Source organism: Patella vulgata, chromosome 1 (assembly GCF_932274485.2).
Source record: "Patella vulgata chromosome 1, xgPatVulg1.2, whole genome shotgun sequence".
Taxonomy (NCBI): Eukaryota; Metazoa; Mollusca; class Gastropoda; family Patellidae; genus Patella; species Patella vulgata.
Window position 1 is genome coordinate 45,273,576 of NC_065879.2, and position 17,359 is coordinate 45,290,934.

The following is a 17,359-nucleotide window of genomic DNA, read 5'->3' on the forward strand; positions in this document are numbered from 1 at the left end:
GTGATGTTTTATGGTCACCGGAGGCAGTGTGCTCAACAAGATGCCACTTTCTAAAATTCTGGGAACCAATCACAAAACTATTCTTGGCGTTATGTTTCTGACAACAATCTTTTAATTAACCTGTGCGTACTGCGTACGTGACGAGTTAGACTGTTGACTATTTCTCCATACACGGCGAAAAGTAGTTCTGAATGATTAATGCATTTAAATAATTCAAAGTCATTCAATGTACATCAATTAACAACATACTTCTAAAACTTATAAATATATTAACTCGTATTAATATTTGGGGAGCTCAAACAAAATTGTTCTAGTATTTTCACTCGATAACATGTGAATATAATTGCACATGTATCAAAATGGCGGTGAGCGTAAAAAGTTCATTGTCTCAAGTAAAGTAATATCAATCAGTTGTTACATAAAAGAAAACAAAAGGATTAAAAACACACACCGACAATACGTCTTGTGTAGGAATATTATATCTTAACCACGGGAATGTTTGTGACGAGATTTTAAGACAGACTGTGTTTTTCGGAAAGGAACTGTTTTCCACGTGGGCGAATATTGAAGAAGGGAGGTCGGATTCATTGACGACATCTCGCTTTCTTTTGTTATTCTGAAAGGGTTGGAATTTCAACATTTCGCATGATTAACTCTAGTTTTCAAGTGAAGACATCAAAGTAAAGTTTTTAATTTGTTTGATGTTGATACAGTAAATATGGCTGCACGAGGGATGAAAGTCGGCAAATATGCTGTAACAACAACTCGGTTTTAAGAATTGTCGCACAGTACTAATTAAAAACAAAACTCGGTTAATTAAAGTGATTAAATGTTGAGCTTTTAATCTGTTTGATGTTAATCCTCCGTTGATTGTGATTAGAGCAATATACACAAGGATAATTAATTGGCAGTGGTTTCCATTCGTGGGCTACTGAACACTGTTAATTTTATTACACCTGACAGTTCACTCACATCACGACACCCACAGAGTTTCGTCGTGTTCCGGGATTTTATGATGTAGCACAAAATATGCTATTTTTCCGGCGTGCAAAATGACCTACGGGTCTGATCCAGTTCCGGTCATTTTCCAGAGCCCTAGGTCCCGACCGGCATATACGGCCGACATGGAACCCATGGTGCAAACCATAAAACGTATTTGGCACACCATCCAATGGAAATAATTTCACCCATATAATTGCAAATAAAATATAGAAATAATCGATTTTGTTGTGTACTTCACTTCACAAACCACAAAAACATAATTTTGAAATGATTTTAATATTATATAATATAAAAATGGGGGATTTTGACCAGAGGGGGTTCTGACTTGGGGGGGTTCTGACCGGAGGGTTTTTTGACCGTATCCCAAATTTCATACAGATTGGATGATAACTATTTTCGTTAGAGTATTTACAAGGCGCAACAAAGTGAAACAAGGGCCATAACTTCACAAGAAATTAACGGAAATTGCTGAAATTCAATGTGATTCTTTGTTTTACTAATCTAAATGATGCATATAAAATTCATACAGATCGGATAGTAACTTTTGTTGTTGAAGCGTTCACAAGGTTCAATAAAGTGAAACAAGGACAATAACAAAGTGAAACAAGGACAATAACAATGTGAAACAAGGGCCATAACTCTAGATTTAATTAACGGAAATTGCTGAAACTAAATAGGCTTCTTCGTTTCTTTAATTTAGATGATGCATATAAATTTCATACAGATTGGTTGATAACTTTAGTTAGAGCGTTCACAAGGTTCAGCAAAGCGAAACAAGGGCCATAACTTCAGAACGAAATTAAAGGAAATTGCTGAAATTCAATAGGTTTCTTCGTGTCACTAATTTAAATGATGCATATAAATTCCATACAGATCGGATGATAACTGTTGTCGTTACTGTTCACAATGTTCAACAAAGTGAAATGAGAGCCATACTCCAGAAGAAATTAATAAAAATTAATGAAATGAAATAGGCTTCTTCATCTCACGTTAACAACATATATCAATTTAAAAACAATCAGATGATAAATGTAGTCTGTAGAGTGTTCACAAGAAATTGTGGACGATGGACGGGGGCGACGGCAATATACGACCACATTTCCAATGTGGCGTATAAAAATGGGATCTCGATCTAGATATTGGGGTGACATTGGGGAATGTGCCGCTTTCAGGGAGAGATCACGGACACATTTTTGCATCGCTGTCATTAAATCTTGTGACAATTTTACTTATCTATTTCATTTACTTACTCAAATTCTCATCCTCTAACTGTAAAAGTCAATGTTGATCTGAAGTTATTTTGTTGGAGTAATTTACTTCAGGTAATATCAGTGTGAACACAGCCTTAGTAATCATTCAGAGAGAAAAGCCACTGTCTGATGTTAGAAAGACTTGTGTGGTGTGGAAAATCACCACAAAGGCCTGATAAAAAAAAGGTATAATTTTTACACACCTGCATTGAAATAGGTTGTATAGTTGTCACCCCTATTCATCATGATATCCACTGGACAAATTTATCTTCCGATTGACTTGAAATTTATACTCAGTGTTTCTATTCGTGACAAGAAAAAGTCTATTGATTTTCAACTTTCGAAGTGATCTGATAATTGGTACATTGTTAGGGTGACCCATGTACTCACAGAAATACAGTCCACCGTTGATAGTTCGAGACTACCACTGAAGCGTGCACATTCGCCGTGCCGAGACCAACTTTCTGACAGTATGATACTATAAATAGCCATGGCACGTGCAATTCTCTACAAATCTATCAACTATTACAGCCGTAAAAAATTTATTGTTGACGATTTTGAATAGCAGTTAAATTAAGCTTCTTGGTTATTTTTTAAATCGCTTTATCATTAACTGTACCGTTAAGAGCGGCATCTTTTGGTTTAGTACAAATAATATCTCTGAATCACTCGGGTTAGGCAGGAACATGATACTAGCAGTAGTTTCATTTTACTTTTACAAGCTTCTTAAAACGATTGTTGAGCTACCTAACGTGCTTATTTCTAAATTCAATTTCTTGTTCTAGCTTTCTGTTACGTTTCGTAAAAACGTAGTCTTGATTATCCCGACCTGTCAATCAGACGTAGAATGGTCGATAGACTGGTTAAGCGAGACTAATTTCAAAACAAGGGCACGTAACCTATCTTTTACTCAAAAGTGTCTGGATGTTATGGACGACTCTTGGAACCAGTTTTCAGTCTATTATTTATACATGATTAATGGTCATAGCTTATTAAGTAAAACATGATCGTTTATTTAGTGACTATAATTGTGTGAAACTGATTTGAGGCTTGGCATATATATAAATATTGTGGCGTAATTGTCGAGATATATGGAGATATTTATTTATGGTGGGTCACCCTAACATTGTTGGGTTTTTTTAAATATTACCTTTAGAAATAACTAAATACCCATGAAATTTTAATTATTTCTAACAGTTACTTCATGTATTGTTGCACTTGATCAGTTTGATTTTCTTGTTAATACTCCCATTACTTACAAAAGAATAAAAAATATGACTGCCTTTACAGACTGCTGGGAAAACTTAGCTTCTGTGGGTATATGTTGGGTTGCCTGGCAATCTGTCTATTTAATTAGATTACCAGAGTCAGGACTTGGTATTCAGAGTAGCCGTGGACAGTTACCAGTTCAGTTGTTTGGCTATGAAAGTGTTGTACAACAGTTGTTATTACTTGAATTTGTTGAGCCATGCCAGCCATATGTTTATTAACAGTAGATTGCTGTGGACAGGTCAAGGTTAAATAATAATCTATAATTGTTATTTATTGTTAACAAATAAACATGCCAATCATTAGGTAAAAAGGTCATTTTATGGTCTGTAAACTTATAAATCTCATTGTGATGAACAAGCATGTCTAAGTACAACAATTTCTAATTCTCAAGTTATTGCCCTTAAGTATTTAGTAGTACATGTATCTTGACAGGTTAGTGATATTTCTCAAGAAAAAATGATTTTTATTTTTCTAAAGATATATAGCAGTTCAATCTGATTCTGCTGGGCTGCTAAAAATAGGTCTTTTCTGTAGTTGTACCCAATCTGATTAAAAAGTTTGTTTTATCTTTACTAAACTAGGATCTGGAAGAGTTGTTATATAACCTGCTTTCTGGATGATGTTAGCCCTGTGAGGGATTAGCCAACTAAACAGTCTGTTACGGCGAGTTTTTGGCAGAGTTGCGAGGAACTGTGGGTAACCCTCTAGAAATATCAACGCTGATTGGTTAATGAAATGTCTGATGTCATAGGGTCAAAAACTGCTCTTATGACCTGACGCGACCTCCCACTGCAACTTTTCATGTTCATGTAGTAGAGGCCATCGAAAGTATAAAAAAAAAACCGAAACGAAATATAGATGTGTATTTTAATCAGATTGTAGTTAATAAAATCAATCTAGTTAGCTTTCACACCTGTGACCAATGATGCAATGGTACAGATGATTTCATCATTCATTGTTGATAAAATAAGTCACATATGATTATCATAACAAGTCATAGGAAATGAGAGATTAAAGTTTCAAAGTAAATTATAGTTACATTCAAAATATAAACATGAAATTTGTAGTATGTATCCATTTGATTCCAATTTAATTGTTAAACATAAGACTCAAATATTAAAGAGAAATGAATTTTTTCGGTGCAAAAGTACAGTAATCTTCAAGAGGTCCAGTGACTTTGGGTTAATGGATTCGAAATCAAAGCAGCTTTATGTAGTGGCTCAGTAAAATGCTGGCTCGCTAACCCGGTGGTTGCGGGTACCTCCTCGTGTGGGATGAGAAAGTTGCTCAGGATTTTCCGGCACAGTTTTCCCTTGTCAGTGGTGCGGGAACGTAGATCTGTTTAGTCATTCAGATGGGACAAAAAAAATGAGGCCCAGTATACATTGGCTTGCATGTAAAGAACCAATTGCTGTCAGAATTCGAAATACTTCCTTGTTATGTCAGCTGTTATGAATTATTGGTCAGATGAGTTTTCTGTTCTCAGTTTAGACCATTAAATCTACATAGATGTCAACAATGCTATCAATTTCGTATCTTGTTGCTATTATATAGGTTGAAAAATGAAATGCAAGAGTTAGCAAGTTGAATGATCTCAAAAGTGAAATCCGACTGTCTGTATTTCAAATATTGACTATGTTGGCCAAGCAAATTCCTCAAGATTTTCCAGCACGGTTTCCCCTAGAACATCTAGTCGTTTGGGTGGAATGGAAAACTGAGGTTCCGTTTTCAGTTGGCAGTTGAAATTCAATATAAGAGTACACTGTAGTGCCGCTGTCCCTTGTAAATTAGCCCTCATAGTACACTGTATGGTGCAAGCTCATCTCCTGATGTCCAGTCTGTGCATAAAGGTAGGACGTCGAACAACATTAAATTTCATTTTGTTAAATGAAATCTCTTTTATGATCTATATAAATACTGTACTTCCTTATCTTGTTCGCTAGTATAATGATATGTTGAAAATTAAATTCACATGTTTAGTTGGCAAGGTGAAGGAATTAGCAAGTCATTGACCCCATTGACCATATTTCAAATATATTGTGGGGTTATCCTAATGATATGGATATGCCTGTTGTCAATCAATGTAAAATAGAATATATATATTCAAAAGTGGTAGCTTCTGTTAAATTCTGTCTTTTATGTTGGGGTGGGTCATGGGTGACAAAGTAGTGTTTTTATAGATCAAGGTCTTTCATTGAGGCAAACAGTGTGGTTTTTACCCAAGGCCTGTATGTATCTAGGTTGCCGTCCTAACCTTATGGGTTTTCTCCATGTTTCCAATTTTCTCCCATTGCTAAAGACCCATGCATTCAAGTAAATTATTGATTACATATTTGCAACACTTTAGTCCCAAAATAATCTAGTTTGAGTGGATGTTAAACCCCATTTTTCTACCATAGCTAAAAACCTGTGCATTCAAGTGAGTTGTGGAATAAAGATTTGCAATATTAATTTTAGTCCCGAAATAATCAAGTTTGGGTTGAATGGATGTTAAACCCATATTGTCTCTATCTAGGGTTACTGACACCTATATCAGATCAATTGTATACTGTTAATCACCTACTTACCGAGCTTGTGATAGGTTGAATAAAAATAGGTCATAGATTATTTTTTAAACATGGTATATAACGGAGGGATTGTTATTGTTACATGCTTTGGGTAAATGGACGCTTGACTTAACAACACAGCGTTTAGTTTAAAAAAAGAATTTACTCCCAACTATGCCAATATCAGAAGGTAATATATATTGATTTGTGGAAATTTGTATTTTTTGGATTTGTGATTTATTGTCTATATAAGATTAGCACTTTTAAAAATTGTAATACTGCACTTTAGACTCAGTTTACATAGAAATGAAGTTGAAATGTTTATCTTAACTAAACCTCTTGGATTTAACTTAAATCAAAGAGGTTTAGTTGAGATAAACATTTCAACTTCATTTTAAGTCAAAGTAGAGTTTGAATTATCAAGTTCTGTTTATTATATAATGGAAGCTTATAAAACATATTGAAAGACTTCTTTATACCGTTACTCTTGTCATCATCACTTGATAAGTAGGTTTGCTATCAGCCAAGTGTCATTTTAACAACAGTTATTTGACTATTACTCAAGAATTAAAACTCCAGTCACAGATTATAATGGTCAAGAACAAAGAATTGTTAACATTATGTAACACACATTGAGGTGTTGTCAATGTAGGGTGAATATAGATGATGAAATATATCTACTCTTCTGTGAAATGAGTGTTGAACCTGCCAATTTAAAGGTGATTTCACAGATTAATTTTGGTGATTTAATATGGGTTTATTCTGATTAAAGGACTCTTGCGAACTTTTTGTCCTAACTCAAGTGCCAATATCTGAAGCTTAGTGGTATTCTTTGAAGAAATACAAACTTTCCGTTTTCCTATGAATCTGGCCAGTTCCTAAAATTCCATGCTGTGTAATTAAGTGCCTGGTTAATAGGGCTGCAATGATACACCAGGCCACCTACAATGCGCATCACAATTCATAGTCTACGGTATGATTAATATCGCGATACAGGTATTAAATTTAAAAAATCCTGTTAAATTTTGAAAGTCTTTCACTGTGAAAATTCAAAGACCTACTTTTATGATTTACTTTAATGTGGTGTTTTCTCGGGTTAACTGCATGAATTTCATTGCTGTCATACTTAACGGGAAATCCTAAAAACTCCCATACTTCACTTGTAACTTACATGTATATACTTGGTATGGGGGATTTTGATCTCAATATTGCTTTTGTAGATCGTGTAAATTGAATTTGGTGAATTCATTATGAAAACATTTCAGCTGGCAGGCTTGTAATGACACAACAATTTCAGCCAATGAAAAGCTTTCTCGTCAGTTCAGTCATAGATTACAGAACAGCAAAGAAAATAACATTACAAAGATTTTAATATCAAATATTAATATACAATGAATGTGCTGAATAATGTATGCAGTTTGCACCAATTGCCTTACTTATACAGTAATATTATCACAAATCACATATTACTGACGTATATATATATACCATGTTTTTTCCTCGTATTATACAAGTGTATAATTTGAATGCAACTTAATAAGCCGCGGAGCAGCTGTTAGCTGGAGCACTCAGCGCTATACAAAATGATTATTATTATTATTATGTGTCGAAAACGCCTTAACACTCACTGAAAGTAAAAAAAATGTTATTTTGCTTGTGTACTTATTTACGCATTTAAAGGAATATCAGTCTATTTTTGTGAAATTATTATTTGAATAACGAATCGCGATACGGACATTGATTGTATCGTGTATCATGGATTTTTAAAACATCGCGGTTCATCGTTTTATCGATGAATCGTTGCCGCCCTACTGGTTAACCATGTCTATTAAGTATCTACTTAAGTTATTATCTTCGAGATTGTCATTTATACAACTGAAGAATGAAATTATGTAACTCTATTTATCAAGTTTGTCAATTGTTCTGAATGGTTCAATATTTTAATTGAAATTTTGATATATAAATCTGGGACTGCCACTTTAACAACTGTCATTTGATTATTACTCAGTGTCTTTTATGCTTGGGTTACAGTTGATCATTGAGATGGATTAAGTGCATTTTATTGGTTACATAGGCAGGATGAACAGATATAGTTGTACTCTTCTGGTAGCCGTCTTCATTAGCCAAGTAGGAGCAGAACAGTAGGATGTTAAACCCCAAAATACTTCACTTCACTCTTCTAGTAGAATGTTAGTGTGATATTCAAAGTTTGAAAAACTAAATATTCTGTGTATAACAGATTTTAGTTGGCATTCAGGTTGGAAAATTTACTTTGTATGTAAAAAAAACCAAGCTACAACTGTAGGTACAGCTATGTGTACTCATGTCATATATATTAAGTTACAAAATTTAAAACTGTGTATATTTTAATTATTGTTCTTCATTTGTTTTGAAGTAGAATGGACATACTTTTTTCAAAATGATAAAATCATGGCATCTTATTACTAAGCTACATTGACATAAAAGTTAGGCCAAGTCCAAAAAATAGATGATTTACAAATTAGTGTGATTTGTTTTTTCCCCACATTTTTCTTTCCTTCTTTAGTATTTAATCGTCATTTTTATTTGGCCTATTTATATGTCTTGTCTGCCATAATTTTGTGTCAACACCATATTGAGGTTAAATTTTATTATCTAATCTGTTTTACATACCATGTGTTTTGTTGATGTAATTATAAGTCGCTGTTGAATTTCAGATATTATAACTTTTAGAGTTATTGCCCTTACTTTGTAGAGGCCATTTTAAATGCATTGTTCAAATCAGGGAGATGAAGAATATTTACCTACCAGTAAATTTAAATTACTCATTAAAGATGCATTATGTAAGAATTAGATAAAGAGCTGGCTGTTCTCTGATATTTAATAGTTCAAAAATAGATAAGAGAGAAAGAGATTATGTTTAACATCCACCTGATATAAAGTAGGTCATTTTGGGACTAAAATTGATTCTGTTTTATTTTGATGATTTACTGGCGCGTAAGGGTCTTGAGCAGGAAACCGATGTGGTTGGACAGAAGACCATACACCATGTCACAGTCAAGCAGGCAACTGAAACCAGGCCACTTGACTCAATGCGTTAAATCTTTCAGCCACCCAATAAAAGATAATGAAAAACGAATATATATACAGTATTGAGCTCCGATTTAAGATTTGATAAAGATAGCCTTGATTATCAAGTGCCATTGTTACAATAATTAACTATGTCTTGATTATCCATTTTAATGTTAAATTATTAAATGGCACAGTCGATTTAATCCATTTTTAATCATGGTCATCTGATGTTTGTCATATGAATAACATTTGAATGAAGCCAAAAGAAGAACCGCAATAGGCAGATTTAACCTCTGCATAATGCATTTTTATACGCCCACATTTTCATGTGGATGTATATTTTCATCGTCCGTCCGGACGTCTGTCTACAATTTGTTTGTGGACACTCTACAGGTCACAATTCTTATCCGATTTTGACGAAACTTGAAATATAGGTTTATCTCCGAATGATCTCGGCTGCTTTCGATATTGGTATGTATCGGATCGAAACTTAATGGATTATGGCCCCTGTTTGTACAAAAAATCACATTTTTAGCTTGTGGACCCTATAGCGGTAACAATTTTTATACGATTTTGTTGAAACTTGAAATGTAAGTTTATAACCCAAAGATCTCGGTTCCTTTCGATATTTGCGTATATTGGACTGTAACTTCCTGAATTATGACCCCTGATTGTACCAAAAATCGCGTTTTTAGCTTGTGGACCCTATAGAGGTCTTATTTTCATCTGATTTAAAAAAAACATATCATATCACCGTTACACCCTAATAACGGCTGAGTTTGAATTTCGAGAAAATCGGCCCAAAACTGACAGACAAAATGGCCGCCCTTTGTTCTCAAATAGCATAAAAAATATGGTATATTAAGGTTGTGGACCCTTTAGAGGTCACAATTTTAATCCTATTCTAATGAAACTTGAAATGTAAGTTCATAACCCAAAGATCTCGGTTCCTTTCGATATTCGCGCATATCGGACCGTAACTTCCTGAATTATGGCCCCTGATTGTACGAAAAATCACGTTTTTGGCTTGTGGACCCTATAGAGGTCATAATTTTTATCCGATTTAAAAAAACGTTTCAGTATATCACCGTTACACCCTAAGGACGGCTGAGTTCGAATTTCGTGAAAATTGGCCCAAAACTGACTGAAATAAAGGCTGCCCTTCATTCTCAAATAGCGTAAAAATATGGTATATCGAAGTTGTTGACCCAATAGAGGTCACAATTTTTATCTGATTTTGTTGAAACTTGAAATGTAAGTTTATAACACAAAGATCTTGGTTCCTTTCGATATTTGCGCATATCGAATTGTAATTTCCTGAATTATGGCCCTTGTTTGTAGGAAAAATCACGTTTTTAGCTTGTGGACCCTATAGAATTCATAATTTTTATCCGATTTAAAAAAAAGTTTAAGTGTATCACCGTTACACCCTAAAGAGTTCGAATTTTGCGAAAATCGGCCTAAAACTGACAGGCATAATGGCCACCCCTCATTCTCAAATAGAGAGGTCACCATTTTTATCCGATTTTGTTGAAACTTGAATTGTAAGTTTATAACCCAAAGATCTCGGTTCCTTTCGATATTTGCGCATATCAAATTGTAATTTCCTGAATTATGGCCCTTGATTGTAGGAAAAATCACTTTCTTTTTAGCTTGTTCTCTATCCATCTCTCGAAAATGTGGGCGTATCCTGCCTGGCAGCCGCTGGTTATACACCCACATGGAAATGTGGACGTATGTTTCCGTCGCCCCTCTCCGTCCATCGTCCACAATTTCTTGTGATGGCTCTAACTCCAAAAGTTAATATCCGATTGTTTTAAAATTGATATATGTGGTTTACATTAGTGAGTTGAAGAAGCCTATTTAATTTCAATAATTTCTGTTCATTACATCTACGCCAAAAGTTATCATCCGATCTTTGTTAAATTTATATGCATTATTTAAATAAGTGAAACAAGGAAACCTATTTATTGAATTTCGGCAATTTCCATTTATCTCATCTAGAGTTATGGCCCTTGTTTCACTTTATTGAACCTTGTGAATGCCCTAACAAACAAAAGTTATCACCCGCGCTTTGTGAAATTTATATGCATGATTTAAATTAGTGAAACGAAGACACCTATTGAATTTCAGCAATTTCCGTTAATTACTTCTAGAGTTATGTTCCTTGTTTCACTTTGTTGCACCTTGGGAACGCTGTAACATCAAAAGTTATCTGCCGATCTGTATGAGATTTACATACGTCATTAAAATTAGTAAAGAGTCTGTTTATTACTTCTAGAGTTATGGCCCTTGTTGCACTTTGTGAACTCTCTAACCTCTAAAGTTATCTGCCGATCTGTATGAAGTTTACATGCATCATTTGAATTAGTAAAGAGAATAAATCTATTGAATTTCAGCAATTTCCTTTTATTATACGCCCACATAGAAATGTGGACGTATATTGCTGTCACCCCCGTCCGTCCGTCCATCATCCAGTTGTTTTAAAATTGATATATGTTGTTTTGCTTAGTGAGATGAAAAATCCTATTTAATTTCAATAATTTCCGTTTATTACATCTAGAGTTATGGCCCTTGTTTCACTTTGTTGAACCTTGTGAACGCTCTAATGCCAAAAGTTATCGTCTGATCTTTGTGAAATTTATATGCAATATTTAAATTAGTGAAACGAAGAAGTCTATTTAATTTCAGCAATTTCCGTTTATTACTTCTAGAGTTATGGCACTTGTTTCACTTTGTTTAACCTTGTGAACACTCTAAAATCAAAAGTTATCTGCCGATCTGTATGAAATTTGCATTTCAGCAATTTCCGTTTATTACTTCTAGAGTTATGGCCCTTGTTTCACTTTGTTCAACCATGTCAATACTCGATTGATAAAAGTTATCATCCGATAAGTATGAAATTTATATGCATCATTTAAATTTGTGAAACAGGTCTATTGAATTTCAGCAATTTCTGTCAATAATTTCTAGAGTTATGGCAGTTGTGAACCTTGTGGCGAAAGTGATCATCTAATTTGTATGAAATTTATATGCATTATTTAAATTAGTAAAATGGAAAAACCTGACAAATTTCAACAACTTCCAGAGTTAAGGCCCTTGTTTCAGTTTGTAGAACCTTGTGAACCTTCAAACGACAAAAATTATAATCTGATCTGTATGGAACTGTCTTGTAAAGGCCCCCAATTACCTACAAAGGAATAAATATGCGACAACGTCGACTGCTCGGACAATTTAGTTACTGTCGGCGTATGTTTCGTTGCCTGGCAACCTATCTTAACTTCTAGAGTTATAATCTGATCTGTATGGAACTGTCTTGTAAAGGCCCCCAATTACCTACAAATGAATAAAAATGCGACAACCCTTGGGTGATTTAGCTGCTGTGGACGTATGTTTGGTTGTCTGGCAACCGATCTTTAATTACATTAGCGTTACCAGTACTAAGAACCTTTTCTGCACATAAAAGATCCTTTATCAGTTTAAATTCAATAAAAGAGTAGGCCATAGTGCCGCTGCCCAGACAAAAGTTCCCTCATAGCACACTGTATGGCGTATGCCCATCTTCATGATCACAGTCGGAGCAGAACAGTAGGACATTAAACCACATTTCATTTCATAAAACATTTTCCATTACTCATTATTAAAGATCATTACCTATTACTACAACATTATAACACATTATTACCTCGTCATTACTGCAGGCCTATATTCGGATGACACAGCTGCTGTTGTCGTATGTCTCTGCATTCATGAGCTACTGTTGCTGTATGTCTCGGCAGTCATAGACTAAACACATTAAGTGTTTGTGCATCTAAATAAGTCCTAGTTGGGCAAGGGTTTTATTTTGGTTTAGCCTTGGCCATTTTTATACGCCCACATTGAAATGTCGTTGTATATTATCGTTGGTGCAATTGTGGACGCTCTAGAGGCCAAAGTTAATATCTGATTGACTTTAAATTAATACACAGTGTTTAAGGTCATGAGATGAAGAAGCCTATTGATTTTCAGCGATTTCTGATAATTACTGCCAGAGTTATGGCCCTTGATCACTTTGAAAAATCTTGTGGACGCTCTAGAGGCCAAAGTTAATATCTGATTGACTTTAAATTAATACACAGTGTTTAAGGTCATGAGACGAAGTATCCTATTGATTTTCAAAGATTTCCGATAATTTCTGCCAAAGTTATGGCCCTTGATCACTTTGTGAAGCTCTATAGGCTGAAGTTATCATCCAATTGACTTCAGATTGATACACAGAGTTTAAAGATCTTGAGACGAACAAGTATATTGATTTTCAATGAATTTTTATGTCCTGAACAGCTAAATCCATGATATTAAAAGTTTTGTAGACAAAACGTTAGCATGTGGCAGAACTTTATAAAAACAAACAAATTCTAATGGTTTTCTGATAATTACTTCTTGAGTTGTTGCTCTTAATCAGATTTTAGTGTATTATAAATGTTTCATTACTGAAAAAAGAAAAATATGCGACAACTTTTGTTGACTGCTTGGACGATTTAGCTGTTGTGGGCGTATGTTTTTTTGCCTGGCAACCTATCTTAATTAAATACATATGTATCTACCACACAAGATGAATGCAACTCTCAAAAAACTACATTATGTATACAAAACTGATTAAAACAATTAGACTTTTAGCACCTGTCTAAAACTATTTACGTATGAATCTATGTAGGTTTAAATAGTTTATTGTGTGTAAAGTATGGCCAAAGGGATAGGCGTTGGCAGATGTTCTGTCTGCCAGTGGATTTAAGGGAAAAATCTTGTTTGTCGATGATACCACCCTTATATTTTGTTATCTCTTTTTAGCTAAAATTCCTTTCAAGATGTCCGACATGCAAATGAATGGTTTCCATGGTGAAGAGCTGTTGATAAAGGATGAGAATTTCCCAGTTCATCTTATGAGCCGTTTGAACAAGTTACGAGAAGGAGTCAAGTTTTGTGACGTCACACTGGTCGTGGGGCAACATGATGTCCCTGCACACAAATGTATCTTGGTGTCTTGCAGTCCGTATTTATTTGATTTATTCAGCCAGGAAGAAAAGTCTGGAGTGACCAGGGGAACATGTAAACTCAAGGGTATAGAGTTTACAAGTTTTGAGTATCTCTTGAACTACATGTATACTGGAAAGTAAGTTAGTCTTTTTGATAGCCATTTTACTTCCATAAATAGAAAATATGAGCCTGTTCTTTAATATGTAGCCTATCAGGAAACTATATTTGCATTGACTAGTTACACAATGTCATGTTCCGAGTCTGAACTTGTGCTTTAAACTAGCTTATCTATGCCCATCTATGCCCATCAAACGGATACATGTAGGTAAACTAACTTAAAACACAAGTGAAGCTCATATATTACAAGTAACTCTGGTTATCATTGGGTAAAATGGTGGATTTTAATGTTGTTTATATGTTGATTTGATCTGTGGGATTACTGGGATACTAATAAACCTTCTTTGTTCAAAATGTTAAATCTGTAAACATTGTATCTCTCAAATAACTTTGGATTGGATAATATATGAATATAAAGTATAAGCTACATGTTACAGAGTTATTAAGGTCTAATGTGTGTACTTTAAATCATAAGGTAATTATATATTATAAAGTCTCATCATTGAGTTAAGTGGCGTAGTTTTGATCCCAGCTTGTACAAGGACTGAAGGAGTAGGGGTGCCTGTCCAACTACATGACATTTATCAAGGTTCTCTGGTTTCCTACCACTGATAAAGATCCCTATGTGCAAGCAAATCATTGAAATAAAATTAAACCATATGTTTATTCCGTAATGACCTAGTTTGTGTTGTGTGTATGCTAGATCACATTTCTCTCTACTCCGTCTATGTATATTAAGTAATTGTATTTGTCATGTACTGTGTGAACTGTTATTAGATTCTGATCTTATAATACTTATATCTTCCAGGATGGTCATACCGGCAGAAGAGGTGAAGAGTGTATATGGAACAGCCAGAAAGTTAAAAATGGAAGAAGTTGCTAAGCAGTGTGTGGCTTTCCTAGCTGATAATCTCACCCCTGCCAACTGCTTAGGTATTTGATCGAAAGATTAATCATTCTTTCTTACATATAGTTGTTGTGTAGCCATGTTGAAGAGTAGCTTCTGGTAAAGTATGAACGCAAGTGTGTTTAGTTCTTGACCCTGTAAAGCGACAGGTCACACATGACATAAGATGATGTCATTTAAATGTGTCTGTCACTACCGTCACTCAATTTCATGGTAAGGATCTGTATTTAATTTATTTTCGCTTTACATTTTGGCAATATTGTTTTTTTTTGTTTTTTTTAAAACACACATAAATCTGGTTCTTGTCATAACTTGTTATAAACTAGATGTTTCTTCTACATTAAACATACATTATGCAAGAGCTAAATCTGTCTATTGCGGGTCTTTCTTTAGGCCTGAAATGTTATCTATATTATTAATTAGACATTAACTTATCCAGACCATAATCAACTCTAGATGGCATCGCTAGCCTGCGATCTTAAATGGATTGTGAGCTGATTTACTGCATAACTTTCCTTCTCGATTAAACGATTAAATGGATAATCGAGACTATGCTGTTTATCGTACTGACTTTAGTAATGATGACTGAGGCTAGGCAGAAATTGCATTCGCTTAGTTCTCGGTTCATAGTGGATCAATTTGAATGAAATTTTCAGCAAATTGCCTTTACGTTAAGTAGTTTTTAATTATTATAATGAGAACTGCCAACTCGTTATCGAATCTCCCATAATGTATCTTTAAGTGACATGTTAAAAATGACATATTCTGTCCATTTGGGGAATTAATAGGTGTCCATTTCTAATGTTATTGCCCCAATGGATGATATTAAAAAGCTAGTCTAAGGAGCCTCCAAGAGCCAATTTTTTCACTGGTCTGATTGTTGCCAAGATGTAATTACTTGTGTTGGTTGTGTTATCCAGGACATATTTGACTGGCATTGCTATATGGTTTGGTGTAATTTTGTTAAATTAATATCAGTGATCAAGCTTGGCTTGTAATAACATTCCAACCTGGAAATGGGTGTTTATAGAAATTATATTCAGGACTTGTCATATATAATGTTATTACATTTATTCAGTTTTAGAAACACAGGCAACATCTTGTCATGAATATTTTAAATGAATATTAAAACCATGATTATATAAATTTATTCATGTTATGTGAATTTAATGTTTTTAATTGTCTTATTTTATTATAATTTGTGTATTTTGTATGTTGTTAGTCATCCTATTTATTTCAACAATTTTGGATAATAAGTCTCAAGTATTACCACTTAATAACTTTGTAGACTCATTTGGACATCTTTCTTGGCGCATAGGGTAGAGATTAAGATTTCAGCAGATTTGAAGAATTGATTACCAAGAAGCAATTGCGACATTTGGACAGTATGTGACTACATGGTTATCTATTGTCGTCAACCCATCTCTTTGGAACACTCTATTGACTACATTTATTATCTGATACTTTCATAATTTATGCATGTTTTTGAATTTCAATAATTTCTGTTGCTTGTTTCACTTAGAACTTTGACAAAACTTATCGATCAGTCAGTATTAAATTTATATGCATTATTTAAATTAGTGAAACAAAGAAGCCTTATGAATTTCAACATTGTCCATTAATTACTTCTAAAGTTTTGGGGGTTCTTGGTGGGTAAGGCGCTGGCTCGCTAGCCTTGTGGTCGGGTGTTTGATCCCTGCATTGGCGGAGCAAGTCCATCCAGATTTTCTGGCGTCGTTTCCCCTTGTCAGTAATGCAGGACGGAGGGCCTAACAAGGACAGTTGTCTAGTCATTTGGATTGGTGTGCACATAATAGATCCCTTGACAGTTGGAATTCGATATAAGAGTAGGACGTAGTGCCGCTGTCCGGGCAAAATTTCCCTCATAGTCATAACACACTGTATGGCATATGCCCGTCTTCAGTAGGGTAGGAAGTTAAACCCCATTTCATTTCATGAATTTTATGTGCAGTATGCAAATAAGTGAAGCAAAACAGCCTATTGAATCACAGCAATGCTATTTATACCATCTAAATATTTTGCCTTGTAGCTAGTCTGCTTAGGTGACTTAACTGCAGTGGTTGAATGTTTTTTGTCCGGCAACCTATCTTTCATTACAACTCTGACAAAGCTGCTCATGGTCATATATTTCATTGACTGACAAACCTTTTGTTTATGTGCTTTGTTTTAAACTCTTTATT

The 17,359-nt window shown here is 34.4% G+C and overlaps 1 protein-coding gene across 3 annotated transcripts in view; it reads left to right on the forward strand.

Annotated features, from left to right (window-relative positions):
• The window catches only part of LOC126807667 (influenza virus NS1A-binding protein homolog A), a 61,036-nt gene that overhangs the window by 32,094 nt on the left and 11,583 nt on the right, over positions 1-17,359 (forward strand). The window contains exons 1-3 of one of the 3 annotated variants that reach the window (XM_050532433.2): positions 2,361-2,438; positions 13,949-14,270; positions 15,060-15,184. In XM_050532433.2, the coding sequence (XP_050388390.1) occupies positions 13,966-14,270; positions 15,060-15,184 (430 nt within the window). In that variant the 5' untranslated portion in view covers positions 2,361-2,438; positions 13,949-13,965. Of the gene's footprint in view, positions 1-2,360; positions 2,439-6,130; positions 6,261-13,948; positions 14,271-15,059; positions 15,185-17,359 lie in introns of those variants that run through there. The other 2 variants (XM_050532417.2, XM_050532425.2) reach the window with 2 other exon arrangements.